The sequence below is a fragment of the Lepidochelys olivacea genome (genome assembly GCF_965140295.1).
Source record: "Lepidochelys olivacea isolate rLepOli2 genome assembly, chromosome: 2".
In the NCBI taxonomy this organism is placed as follows: Eukaryota; Metazoa; Chordata; order Testudines; family Cheloniidae; genus Lepidochelys; species Lepidochelys olivacea.
Genome location: NC_140412.1, coordinates 267,950,130 through 267,963,787, shown reverse-complemented (window position 1 = coordinate 267,963,787; position 13,658 = coordinate 267,950,130). Strand labels below are relative to the sequence as shown.

General features: G+C 41.6%; 1 protein-coding gene across 3 annotated transcripts in view; it reads left to right on the top strand.

The window, feature by feature from the left end:
* MAP4 (microtubule associated protein 4) overlaps positions 1-13,658 on the top strand; it is a 282,495-nt gene that overhangs the window by 217,817 nt on the left and 51,020 nt on the right. The window contains exon 1 of one of the 3 annotated variants that reach the window (XM_084620173.1): positions 6,790-8,359. The exons of the other annotated variants lie outside the window; for them this stretch is intronic. Within the exon in view, the coding sequence (XP_084476299.1) occupies positions 6,805-8,359 (1,555 nt within the window). The 5' untranslated portion in view covers positions 6,790-6,804. Of the gene's footprint in view, positions 1-6,789; positions 8,360-13,658 lie in introns of those variants that run through there. 3 annotated transcript variants of the gene reach the window in all.

Here is a 13,658-nt window from a genome sequence, read left to right as displayed (position 1 = left end):
CTTTCCTTTAGCTAACAACAGCCAGCTGTCTCCAGAGTAGTCACCAATACCCATCATTGGCATAATCCTTTTCAGTGTGTAACATATCGTAGTTCACATTTTTAATCTGACAGCTTTACATCCCTCATATGTAAATAAAATATGTTCAACATCCAGTAGAGCCATCTCTAATTAATTACAATGTTTTCTTCTGTTCTACAACCACAGTGATGCCCTTTCTCTGAATGTTGTCTTTTCCTGGCTGTTCTGAATTATACTGGTGTCATTCATGCTGTTAATCTGTTAGCATTTCCATTATAACCCTCCTCATTCACACAGTTTCAATGGTTTATAATTCTGCTGTGACTTAGTCTCTGCTATAACTGAGTACGTAGATAGTTACACATGGCTGTCTAATGGAAATTATTGCCAAATCATGACCTCAAGCACACAATTCTGTGCACAAATGCCTTTTAATCAAATATGTTTGGTTTTATTAGTAACACAATATCTGCCATACTGTATCAGACTAATGTTCCATTCAGATCAGTATCTGGTCTCAAAGTTGGCAATATTAGATGTTTGAGGAAGACATTAGAGGCCCTGTAATGGACAGTATTTTCTTCATAGTCTTAAGCAGTTAGTGATGAGTTTACATCCTGAAGCATAAAGGTTTCTATTCCTTACGATTTTTTTATCCTATATAGCAGAACTGCAGATAATCTTGTTCATATGAATGTATATAATTGTCACAGGGTCTGCTCACCACTAGTGTGCCGCCTCCTGGTCGCTGATTTCATGTCCGATTCCACCTTTCCACATCTCGCCACACGCACTGCCTTCTCTTTCTGGCTCTCAGTGAGGCAAGGTATTCCGTGTTCATGGCTTTGCCCTCTGTCCAAGTCAGTGTGTCCTCCCCTTTCAGGGTATCAAAGTCTCTTTTTACAAACGGGCTTAGGCAGTCTTCTCATTCACTGCCCAGCCAGTGTCACTTCCCCAGTGGCTGGTGGGGGAACCAGGGCCCACCACAGGTTCCAGCTCAGGGACCCTCTAATCAGCAGCCAAGGTCTGTTTCATTTTAGACCTTACTGCCTTTTTCCTGAGCCTTTCCTAACCTTCTGGCTCCCCCCGCTTCTCTGGGTTTGGTAGCTTCAAAATTCCCTCTTCCCAGGAAGTAATTGTAGGGTACTTCCCTGCAGCTCCCTCCCTGCGGCCAACTTCCTGTCTATAAATGCAGCCCTCCTCAGCTCCCTTGTTGTTCAGTCAGGGGATTATTTAAACCACCTGATTCCCCTCGCTATGGCATGTCTAGTTAATTGGCCCCCTTAGCCTACATGAACCCTTTCAGGGCAAATATGGGGTCAACACCCCCATCACAATAATCCTTTGTTAAATACAACTAAACTTTGTGTCAATGACTGTAAAGTGTGGGAAGTAATGAGGCATGTGAGTTCAGTGTACAGTCTCAGGCTTCAGGCCTTGTGTCAAAGCTTTAATAGGTTTGTTTTATTTGCAGTGAATGTTTGGCTGATCAGCAGGAAGTGTGTGCATCTGTGTCAACCTACACTCAAGTGAATATCCAAATTATAATTTTATGATCTTGGCTTTTAATGCCAAAGTATATCCTCAATCAATCTGATCAGTAAGATTATTGACTGTTATTGGTAGTGACAAAGAGAGAGAGAACGTCTCTCGGAGAAGCTGGCAAGGAGTAGTTCATCATTCTGGAAGGTTGCGTTGCCTTGGAAACTAGTGCAAAGGACTGCACAGAAACAATTGTGTTAGATAAAAAAAGAGGCATTAAATGGGATAAGTAATAGCTTCAGGATTGAAGCAAAAATAGAAACACTAGGCTTATTCATCTGCTGGGGATGGAAGCTTGCAGATTGGATTTTAAATCATGACGTGTTGATATAGTGATCTGGTCTGCTTTGGTATTGGCATTGTAAGAGCCTACGTAGTCATGTGTTGTACTTGTATCTTCAAAACTACTAAAATGGGCAGCAGTTCCTTGCAATCTCTTGAATTGAAAGGTGTCTCTTCCCTTAGAAAGTGATGGTTAAATTCAGTGAGACAACATAAGCATCAAAATATTTTAAGCAGCTAGAGATACTGATGGCTATAGGTGTGTTTGGTGGGTTTTTAATATTGTACTTAAATATATTTTAGTATATAAGGGGCTTTTCAGCTTTATTGGCTAGGTCATTTTAGTCTTTTGCGTGCGCAATGTACCTTTAAGAGGATTCAGGATTTAATCATGGCAGGAGGAAAAGTGTAGATTGAATACAAGTAGGTCCCAAACTTCCTTCTGAATAAATATGCTGCAGTTTCACCATTGAAAGGTTGAGAGAGGCTTTAGATAATAGAGGCATCTATTCATCTGGAAGCAGCACTGGGATCTGATTGGCTATGGCTCGTTACTGTTTCACTGCCTTTATCTGACACTTTCCTAAAAGAAAAGCCAGTGGGGAGTGATAAGGATTGTGAAACTCAGAATTCTGACATCCAAGAAATCTGTCTTCCTCAAGACAACTGACGAACCAGTAGAGGGGCGTGGAGTCTTGAGTTTATACCCTCTGAAGACGAAGTCTTTTGCTGTCCCTAGCCATCATCTTGCTCTTTAGGATGCAACTTTCCTCAAATTTACTCTTTTGCTTTTTGCACGGAATCACTCAATCACGAATAGTTCTCTGGAGAGCTCCCCATCCTTTCCTGCTTATCCTTCACTGACTGATATGTCTTTTCCTCCAAGTGCAGCACCTCTTTTTTTCGTATCTAGGAGGTAAAAGCCACATAAGAAGCCTGTAGCGGAGCTGGGAACAAAACTCAGATCTCGGGACTCCCAGTCCTGTGCTTTATCCACTAGACTCCTGAGGAGATCCAGAAATGAGGAGATCCAGAGGTGTAGTCTATGAGGAGACCAGTGTTAAGAAGTTTTCATGAAAAAAGCATTTGGAGAAGAATGAGGGTGGTTGGTGCATGGAAACTGGGGGGCTGTTCTAAGGGTAGGGGACAGTATAAATAAAAGTGTGAGAGCAAGAAGGTATGTAGGTTGAAGCAAGGATAGATGTAGATATGGTGAAGTTGCGAAGAGGCTAAGAATGACAAGCAGAGTGGGTCAGCTTGACAATGTCCTGGGACAGCTAGCTGTAGGTTAACTGCAGTCATAGCTTTTGGTAAGAGCTGCATTGTGTGGTGTTGGAGTTGGACTCTTCACTTTATTTTTCCTTTCAAAATAATAGTTATTCTGTACAGTTAGATCCTGATTGACAGCTAACATATTTTGGCATGCAGGAAAAAAATTAGGATGATAAAAATATAGACAGTGTTTTGCAAACATTAAACTAAAACTTAAAAGAAAAGATCAAAACAAAAATTGTGTCATTGGGCTACTAATTGTGTGTGGTAGTACACTATGCAACTCAATTTTTCTGTTTAGCTGCTTGAATCGAATTTCTCTAGCACTGTCAAATATCTTGCATGGCATCCACCTGGCTTGGAAAGGAACAAAAAACATTAATTCTTGAGCAGTCACCTGCCATTCTATGTGTGCTGCTACACTAGCTTCTGCTACCTTAAGTCCATATAGCTCACCCCTTGGATTGGACCAATACAACCATATTGCAAAGCTTGGTTCTTTTAAGCATCTCTCTTAGGATGTGGTATATCTTCAGCAGAGCGTGATGTGGATGTTCACAAGATGCTGAAGGGAGAGGTGTGAGGGAGGGAGGAAAACAGCACCTCAGAGCTTAACAATTACAGTGCTCCAATGTCCCAGACTTGTACTAGCCAGTTCAGGACCTGTACCAGAAAAGTAGTGCTAATTGAAGTAGCGACAATTCTCGCATCTCTTTCTTTGCAAACCACTAGGACTACACAAGCATCTTGTATCCCATTGGAATTCTGAGAACTGGTCTCTGCTTTCCGGTGACATAAAGCATTCCTCTCTTGCCCTGATCGGTTGTGAAATATTAAACCCTAAAATCATAGCATGCCACTTTGCTTCATTTTTCTTACTTTATTTTCTACATAATTATAGCTGCCACTCTTTCAAGAACTGCTAGAACTAGAAACCAGTGCTTTGAACATTAGAAAACATCGAAAACCTGCTTTCATCAGTGTAGAGCATTAATAGAACTCTAGTAAGTTGAGATCTGCTGCTAAAATCCTGTTTAGAACTGATTGAAGTGATGGGGAAGCAACATAAAGTAACTGAGATTAAATGACTTAAAGGTTTGGGATTTTGTGACCTGTCAGGTACGTTGGTGAGACCAGTATGTATACTTTTAGGACCAGCAGATGTTTCCAAGTGCTAGCCTTGCACCAATTAGTAGACAGGGAATAAAAATATTGATCTGTAGGTCACATTTCACACAGCAAGATGTCTAAGAATATTTAAATCACTTTAAAAAATGAGGTCTTTTGAGAATGGTAGGGCTGGTGGGTGGAAGTATTTTGGTTAAATGGAGGGTGTAGAAACTGTGGGTATAATTTACAGTACATTACTCATTGTTTTTAAATATAGCAACGTCTCAAACCCAGAATTCGAATACAAGTAGATGAATGTGTGGATCAGAGCGTGTTATCTCTGCAGCAGGTTAAATTCAGGGGGCGTACTGCAGCTCAAGCATTTCTACATTGAGTCTAAAAATAAATTTATCAAAATTAAACCGAAACAGGAATCATTGTTACTGTTTCCTCACACCAAGGGCAAAATTCCTCCTAGGCAGGAGTTTTTCTGGCTGTATGTGCAATGATCATTCTTCCTAAAGTTCTGTAATCTTGACTCAAAGAGGAGGGTTTATCTAGTCCAGGATTACTTCGCACTGGGCCTCTAAAGACAAGGGCAGCACCCCTTGGTGCTGGTAGGGGAATGCATCGCTCCAAGTGTCAATGGTAAATGATAGAGGCAATCTTTAGTGCTTTCAGGAAGTTCTCAGATTCTACTGGGAACGTCATTACATGTAATTAAATGTAATTGGTTTTAAACTGGGCCTTCCTTCATAGATGTAATCAAAGTCTTTAGAAGATGTGGTCTGTTTAATTGACCTGCCTTTAAAAGCTATTTATTCCAAAATTAACAACAACAAAAGTCTAGATGACTTTGCTTCCTAAAGTAGCACATGTTCTAAGGCCTGTTTATCTGCTGTTAGGGCATTCTGAAGTCACTGAAGTCTGAGCCTGTCCCACATCTCTCTACAGGCTGAGCCTGCTGCCTGTCCTGCTTCCCATGTGGTTCACTGGGAGAGATTCACTGGATGTGGGAATTTCTAAGGAACAAAACGCTGCAGGATCACAGGCTAGTAACAGGTCGAATATGCTTAACAGTTACACTTCAAAATTGAGCACTTGGAAACACTGTTCCTCACTTACTGGCCTGACCAAATTGGAGTCGGAGAGCCTGTGTTACTTCAAACAAGCTGGTGACCTTAGCAGTACCCTTCCCTAATTTGAGTATCTGTCTGGTCCTACACTGATGTAGAAGGAACTCAGGGCTCCATGGCCGTTAGGTAGAGGAATTTGGGACAGTGTGTTACCAGGCCAGCCTCTCTTAGCCAGCTCCCTTTCTCACCCAGCGGTTAAATGGCCTTTACATACGGCATCTCAGCTGCCCTTATATGTAATCATACACCAAAAAGTGAAGCCGTCCTTGCACTTTATCTCCCACTGCTGGAAATTCCTGTTACCAGGAGCCTATTTTCAGTTTGTAGTGAAGGGGATAGCTTAACCATTACAATTCAAGGACAATAATGGATAACATCTCCCCACCTCCATCAACCTTTTCCAAAGTGCATGACTTGAGTGATCTTGGTAGTCTGAAGAAAGACAGAGGAAATTATTTTGTCAGAGCAAGATGTTATCTATACTGAAATTAGAGTTAGAAAAGTCTTCTCACTGATGCTCGAATGAGAAATTTTGATAGGTCATGTTGTTCACTTATTTCACTTCAGGGCACTTGTCTTAAATCAGCACAGAGCATGTAATGCTGAAAGTAAAATATTTGTAATGGAAGAATTTAGTGCAATGAAAGTACTGTATAAGTTGATGATTTTTTAAAATGCCCAAATTCCAGGATGTAGTAATGAGAATCACAAAACCACTCTGAACCTGTCCCATACTCTCTCTTAAGCATTGTCCAGGGCTAAACTCTTGTGAGTTGCATTATTTCTAGTTAGAGTGAATGAAATCCCCATTTGTGGCAGTATTTGTGATCTCTGATACAGAAAGAATATATTAAATACATTGCTCTGGCAGCAAAGCTCCTCTGTCTCTGGGAGGCAAATCTCTGCACAGTATTGGTTTTTAGAGGGGAAACTATACTCTTGAGTATAATTTTTATCAATTTTTAGGAGTGGTTCTTCTCTGTTCATGATTGACTGTTCATGAACAAGGAATACTTATTTATATAATGTTGTTTGGAGCAGAAAAACTGATTGTAAGCTTCCTTATAAATGGATGCAGGGGTAACAAAGTATATGTGTTTAATTACCCTCAACATCTGTCGCTGGAGAATCTATTTAGCTGGAATTGTTAAAACCACATCAGTGTTTACTGAGACCAAAGAAAGAAATTTGCAAATTAAATTTCCATTTTGTTTTTAGGAAGGGACAAAACCTGACATTTTTTAGGGTTGAACTAAAGTGCTTTATTTGGACTAGTGGTTGATTTCAGTAAATGAGTGCTTTGGGTAAGAGGGGGATGGGGAAGAATGAGTTTTGTCATGAATACAGGGGAATGGTATGTCGTCACAGACTCAGGCAGCCAGCAAGCTCGGCTTGCTTGTAGGTGGTATTATAGCTACGAGAGCGAGAGAAGCAGTCAGAGATGTCTCTCTCAAACAAGCAGCCTGCATCTCTCTCAGAATACAGCCAGCTGTGCAAAGCCAAGAACACAGATAGCTTTTCAGAAGCCTACCACTGCATGGAATCCCAGAAAGACTTCAGCAAAACTAAATTTGAATGGCAGAGGACTGAGGGAAAGCTTAATGAAATTGGGCTTAATGTAAACTCAGGGGGACAGATTAAAGATGGGCTTGTTAAAAATGCTGGCTTCACAGACGAGGATAAGCTCTGCTTCTTTGAAGGAAAGCTGGACAAAGAGCTGAAAATAGCTCAGAAAGACAAAAGAGAAATTGAGGTGCAGAGCAAAAAATACCAGGCAGCTCCAGGTCACCTTGAAAGCTGGTCTTTGATTTCTGAAGCATTTCCTTCTGCGGAAGGAAACTTGGCAAACCCCAAAACTACAGATTTCCATTTGGGGCAGGCAGGAGCCGAGAGACCTTGCACTGGGCTGGGAAAAAATGAAGCCATCACCGATCAGGAGAAAGCAGCAGGTAAGAGTGCGATGGAAACCAAGTGTCAGCAAGAACAAAATCTGCCCAACCTGTCTGTGTCAGAGAGTGATCCTGACAAATACATGAAGGAGCAGGAGATTAGTGTGTGGAATCCAAATTTCAACCCTATCCTGCCTGACAATTCAGGGTCTAAAGAGGCGACTGTGAAAAAAGATGGAGCCCCTAGCTATTGTGTAATAGGAGTAGTTAATGATAACTATCTACAGAGTGGATTTTCTTCCTCCCTGACTGCATCTAATCCAAAACCTCCAACTACAACTATAGAGTTTGCACAGGATGACTCCAAAAGTAGCTACTTCAATAATATCAGTGAAATGGAGGAAGAAAGATTTATGGTTGAGATGGAGGAAAAGCTGAGCTGTGCAGATGAAGACAATTTCCTGAACAGAGCTGCTCACCAAAGGAAGGCAATGAGGCGTGCAATGTCAGAATGCTCCCACTTGTCTGTGCCCCAGACCCTTAATTTGGCAGACAAATACCCTGAGCCACTGGTTAGAGAAGACTTTGCTACTGGCCTTCTCTCTCCTACTAGCAGTCTGACCCAGAGCTCAAGCCCCGTTATCAGAAAGCCAGGCGCTCCAATGAAAAGGTCAATGACTGTGTCAGAAGAGCAAACATCTGTCTACAGCCTGGGTGCTGAACAAAACAATGCGGAGTTGCCCAGCCTGACTGTGAAGGAGCATCAGTCCCTTCTTACGGAGGAGCCAGCTGCCAAGAAGAGAGAGGAGTGGAACGGCGGGAGCAGCACCTCTGTCAAGAAAGAGCTGGGCAGCCCCGGGTTGTATCACAGCAAACTGGAGCAAATCCCTGAAATCAGCAGCCACGACAAAGGGAGGGAGGAGGAGGCAGCAGCAGCAAACAGGGACAAGAGAAATGTCATTGATGAAGCTGCTAGCCTTGACTCTCCAAGAAGCAGAGGCAGTGAGATGGAATCCAGCAAAACTGTTCCACTGGAAAGAAAAGAAATTGAGGTCAGCAATGTGCAGAGCACTCCATCTTCCCAGCTAGGAGTTCTACCACGTGATGGTATGTTGCTAAATTTTACCTCCTTGGGGAGCGTGCAGACAGCAGCTAGGAAGGAACTGACTTAGATTGCAGGAGGGTGGGTGGCTCAGGAAGAATCCAGAGAGTGACACAGCTTAGGTTCTAATAGGTATAACAAAGGATAAGCTTTGATTTAAGCGAGGAAGAGAATGAAATAACTTTAGTGTATAGATTGGATGGCTGGTGCTATAGCGGATGCTGTGGATCAAGAAGTTGCTTGCCGGTGTTTTAAATCACAATAATAGAATCAAGAATTGATCGTTAGTTTTTTGCTCCAAAGAAAAGATTTTAGTCATTAAGTCTGTCCTTAGGGGTGTTAATACTAATGAATGTAAACAAAAATATTAAAGGGAATTTTCAAGTATCAAGAGTTGTTGGGAATTGTTTTCTCAATTTGCAAATCTGTCTTACTGTTTAGAAATGAGCATGTTATCAAAGTCAGAATCTTCCAGCTTTTGCCAAAAGGTCAGAAGATTGTGCTTTCAGTTTAGTTTTTGGCATCCTTTGACGTTTCTGCTTGGAGAGAGCAGTGAGACTAGCTGTGTTCTTCTTTGAATAAGAGGGTAAAATGTCTTACACTGTTGGTCTCTTCCTGGTAGCTTTATACTGTATCCAAAATAGAATTTCCCTCTCTGAAAGTGGTTATAAATGATAAAAACCCAGATCATGGTAGTGCCTTCTCCCATTGCTAACTGTCAATAGAAGCTTGTTTTGTTCTTTAGTCTCTTGTTTAGACAGTGGCATGATATATGAGGTCAGTCTGCTGGGATTTAAAAATTGTGACAAGTGCAGTTAATCTGTGTGTGTCTGTGTCCATGTCAGTCCCTGTCCCTCTTAAGCCAGTTAGTTGCTCTGTTATTATTTATGTAGCTGTTTTTATTCCCCTGGACTGTGGGTGTGTTACCTTTTTGTTTTATTTTGTCCCTTCTCTGTGAATGAGGAACTTCTCACAGAGGAGAAAAACACAGGCCCGAAATAAAGGCTAAAGAAGTGTACATGAATTTCCTAATCCAACGGCTGCTTTGTAGTTAGCTTGTTTACTCATCCTTCAATGGAATATCAAAGCAATTGAGAGGGATCAGATATTGAGATTTTGAATTTAAAGCTGAATTATAAACAAACTGTCCTGTGAGAGAGGAAATAGTACAGACAGGGAGCATGACCAATAAAAAGGATACCTGATTTTAAAACCCCAACCTAATACTGTAGGTCAACACACTGAAAGCCCCCCCAGCAGTCATAACTGAATTATGGTCTCTGAACAAGATTTGGTGGTATTTCAACCACCAGGTTAAATATCTCTTATCTCTATTTTTGTGAAGTGTTAGTGACACCCAATGGCCAATTAGATGAATCCACAGTGTTCAGCTGCTCTACGTTCCATCCCGGTTATCCATTTTAGTGAGCTACTGAACCTACCTAGACTAGAAAATTCTGAAAACCATTCTAATTACAGACAGTTCTGCTGATGAAACAGTCTGTGTTTTGCTTTTTCTTCTAGTAGTTTTCTTCAGGATTTTTCTTTATTTTAAATCTTTTCATGTAGATTTAACACTGGTGAAAGGTGCTTGATTGACAGTTCTGCAGCTTACTTGCTCTGAAAAAGTGACTTTAAAGTGGGTGCAGTGGCAGTGAAAATTTCCCAAGTCTGTTATGCCAAAGTATCTTAACCCTGATGTAGCTGAAGCGGGGGAGAGGGTATAAATCATTCATTATCATTTGTTCAGTCCGTATCTTCTTAGCTGAGCTTGCCAGCAAAGGGACATCAAGTCATGTCAATTGTAGTGATGGAGGGTGGGTGGGATTTTTTTATTGCTGATATCAGTTCACTGGGTCTAAAAATGAGACCATCAGCTTATTTCACAGAGTTCACCAAACAGACATCAGATGGCAGCATAGGTAGATCCCAATTTCTTCTTTGCTGGATTTGAACTAGATACCTAGACATCGCCCATTTGCATGAAAATATGATCTGTGCTGCTGAGTTGATTTGCTCTGGATAGTGCTTTTGAAATGAAAGTTAGGGAAACCACATTTTTGTGACAACTTAAACGTTAACTGATCCAGAGTTGGACAAACATCTGGCCTGCGGGACCATCCTGACCAGCCCTTGAGCTCCCAGCTGGGGAGGCTAGCCCCTGGCTCCTCCCCCGCAGCCTCAGTGCACCGTGCAGCGCTCTGGCCCACCATGCCTGCAGGGCAGTGTGGCTGCAAGCTTCTGCTGCTCTGAGCGGCATGGTAAGGGGGCAGGGAGCAGGGGGGTTGGATAAGGGGCAGGATGTTCCGGGGAGCAGTCAGGGGACAGGGAGCAGGGGTGGTTGGATGAGGCGAAGGTTCTGGGGGTGGGGGTCAAGGGACGGGGAGCAGGAGGGGTTGGATAGGGGGTGGCGTCCTGGGGGGCGGTTGGCACAAGGGTCCCAGGAGGGGGTGGTCAGGGAACAAGGAGCGCGGGGGTTGGATGGGTCAGAGGTTCTGAGGGGGGCAGTCGGGGTTGAAAGTGGGAGGGGGCGGATAGGGGGCAGGGGCCAGGCTGTTCGGGGAGGCACAGACTTCCCTACCCAGCCCTCCATACAGTTTCGCAACCCCAATGTGGCCCTCGGGCCAGAGAGTTTGCCCACCCTGATCTAATCAGTTGTGATGTCACAAACATTTATATTCTCAAGGGATGAATCTGAACATATCAGTGGCCAAGCAATCAGAATCTTGTCTGTGTGCACCTTTCTGGTTATGAAATGTCTGGTGTCAGTGAGCTTCTAAAGAGCCTGTTATGAAATTCAAGTCTGGTTCTTTGTGGTAATTCAGCAGCTACTGATGGTCGTATCCAGGACATAAAAAAAAAAATCCATTTGTCAATGGCAGTTAGGAAATCATGGTGTAGCTAAGGCAACAACCTCTGCAGAACTTAAGGGGCAACATTTTCCAAACACAGATGTGTAAATTTAGGCATCTAAACCCATATATAGATGCCTAATTTTAAGTGAGCTGATTTTCAGAAGGCTGAACATCCACAATTGAAGTCAAAGTTATTGGCTATGGGAGTGTGCAGCACCTCTGAAAATCAGCCCACTTTTATGCGGGTGTGCAAATATTAATTTAGATGCCTAACTTCGTAGGCATCTGGGTTTGAAAACGTTAGGCTGCAATCTTTATTTTGAAAAATAATTTATAGTTCTTATCGTTGCAGAGGCAGCCTTTAAAACATGACTTGATACAGTCTGAGTTTGCAGACCGCTGCAGTGTCTTTGGTACTGCTCATATTTTCACAAAAAGTGCACAGTGAAATTAACCATTCTGTCCAGAAAAATGGTGGACAATGGTGAAAATGTCAGGTCATGTTTACTTCACTCTGTTGACAGTGGTTTCAGACACTGGATCTAGTCTAAGTAGACTAGATTGCAGTGGAAATGGTAAAATGCTCCTTTCATTGCTTCATATCTGCATGTCTTAGTAGGACTTTCTGCAATGCAAGAAAACAGGAAAGAATGACTTGGATGTTACTAGAGTGGTTTCACAGCATCTACAAAGAGTTTTCTTCATTACTGAATGGTGAAATTGTGACATAAGAAATAACTTGCCCAAGGAAGCAGCTTTTTGGCTAAGATATGATATCAGTCAGAAATCTCTCTTTTCCTCTCTGTTCTAATAGCTAAATTGCTCGCTCATATCCTAATAATTTCTGGTGTCAAGGATGCAAATTCCTTTTCTTTGGTCTTATTTATACTCATCTTGCAGCTCCCCTCCATACACACAATCTGTTCAAAACATCATTGCCAAAATCAACTTTTTGCTGTCTGCTGATACAGCCTTAAGCTTCCTCATCCTTAAATCTCTTGTTCTGTTGGTTTCCTGCCACTCTGTGAATTAAGTTAAAACTTCTGGTCCTTGTTTCAAGGTTCTGTAACTCTCATCAGCTGCCTACATTTCCCTTCCAAATACTCGTGAATGATTTGTCTAGTCTAATTTTGAATTATTCAAATAATGGTGCTTCTGCTGACTTCTGTTGGAAAGAAGATTCCACAGTCAGACTCTTGCACTGATCTTTTCTTTGCTAAATTTCTTTGCCTTACTCCTGTTTATGTATTCTTGGGTCACATTAAAGAAATTTTCTACCTATAAATTTAGATTTTAATGGTGGTGCAAATTTATTCAGACTTCACTCTAAAACACTCTACCCCATCCAAAGCTCTTGGGTGCCTGTGATGTAGATTTAAAAAGTAATTACTTCAGAGTTACATAAAACTGTGCAGAACAGCAGCATTTCTTAGTTGTTCCATATCATTTAATCATCAGTTGTAGAGCTTAAAATCCCTACCATGCTTTCCCATCAAACAGAAATCTAACTTGACTGTTTGCATAGTAGGTTATGAAGGATGGAATTTATTTCTCACACCCTCTCCCTCTGCATTGTTGTTACCTAACCTATATATATTTATTTCCTCATTTATTGACACCTTTCCACTCTGAGTGTGGGTCCTCTGCTATGAATTTCCTCCAATTATTTGCTATCCTTTGGGTTTTGAGGTCCCCAAATTCTAGGTATCATTGTGCTAGAGCTGTAAAGAAAGAGACTATCACCTTTCTGATTCCTGATATCTTTGGGCGTGCAGCACAAAATCCAACTGGACTTTTGACCAACTTATTTTGTTACAAGTCTATAAACAATGTGTGGTGGTAATAACACTTCCAGGTCTCCTGCTGCCATCTTGTTTTCCAAGTATTTTCCTCCCCAGCGGGCACATTTTGTGTGCACGCCTGTGTGCATATATCCTACAGTTTACAGTGTTCCGTTTCCCACATGCCTTTACATACAGATAATTTATGCAGTCTTGATAAATGAGGCACCATTTGAATTATTTTGTGTAGGTGGGAATGTCAGACTTCAAAAGTTCTTCAAAGAAAGGCTTCAAACATTTGTAAAGAGTGTTAAACTGTGGTAGTATGTGAAGTGAGATTAAATGCATTAAATGTTAATGCATGACTAGAAGGTAATAGAAAATGTCACACTCCCACTACCCAGTAATGAGATGCTGCAATTTATTTATTTCTATAAAGTCATTAGTGTAGGTACTGCTTTACAGACATGTAACAAGGTTCCTGCCCAAAAGGCTTACATCCTATATTAGATGGATAACAAGAAAAGATGATAGACTATGGGAGGAAGGGGGAAATGGAAGTGACTAGCTACCAGTGATAGATGTATTAGAAATGCCTGGTTGTCATTGTGAACAGCTCAGTGAAAACCTCTGCTCAATGTGCATCTGGCAATCTTAAAAAGCAAACA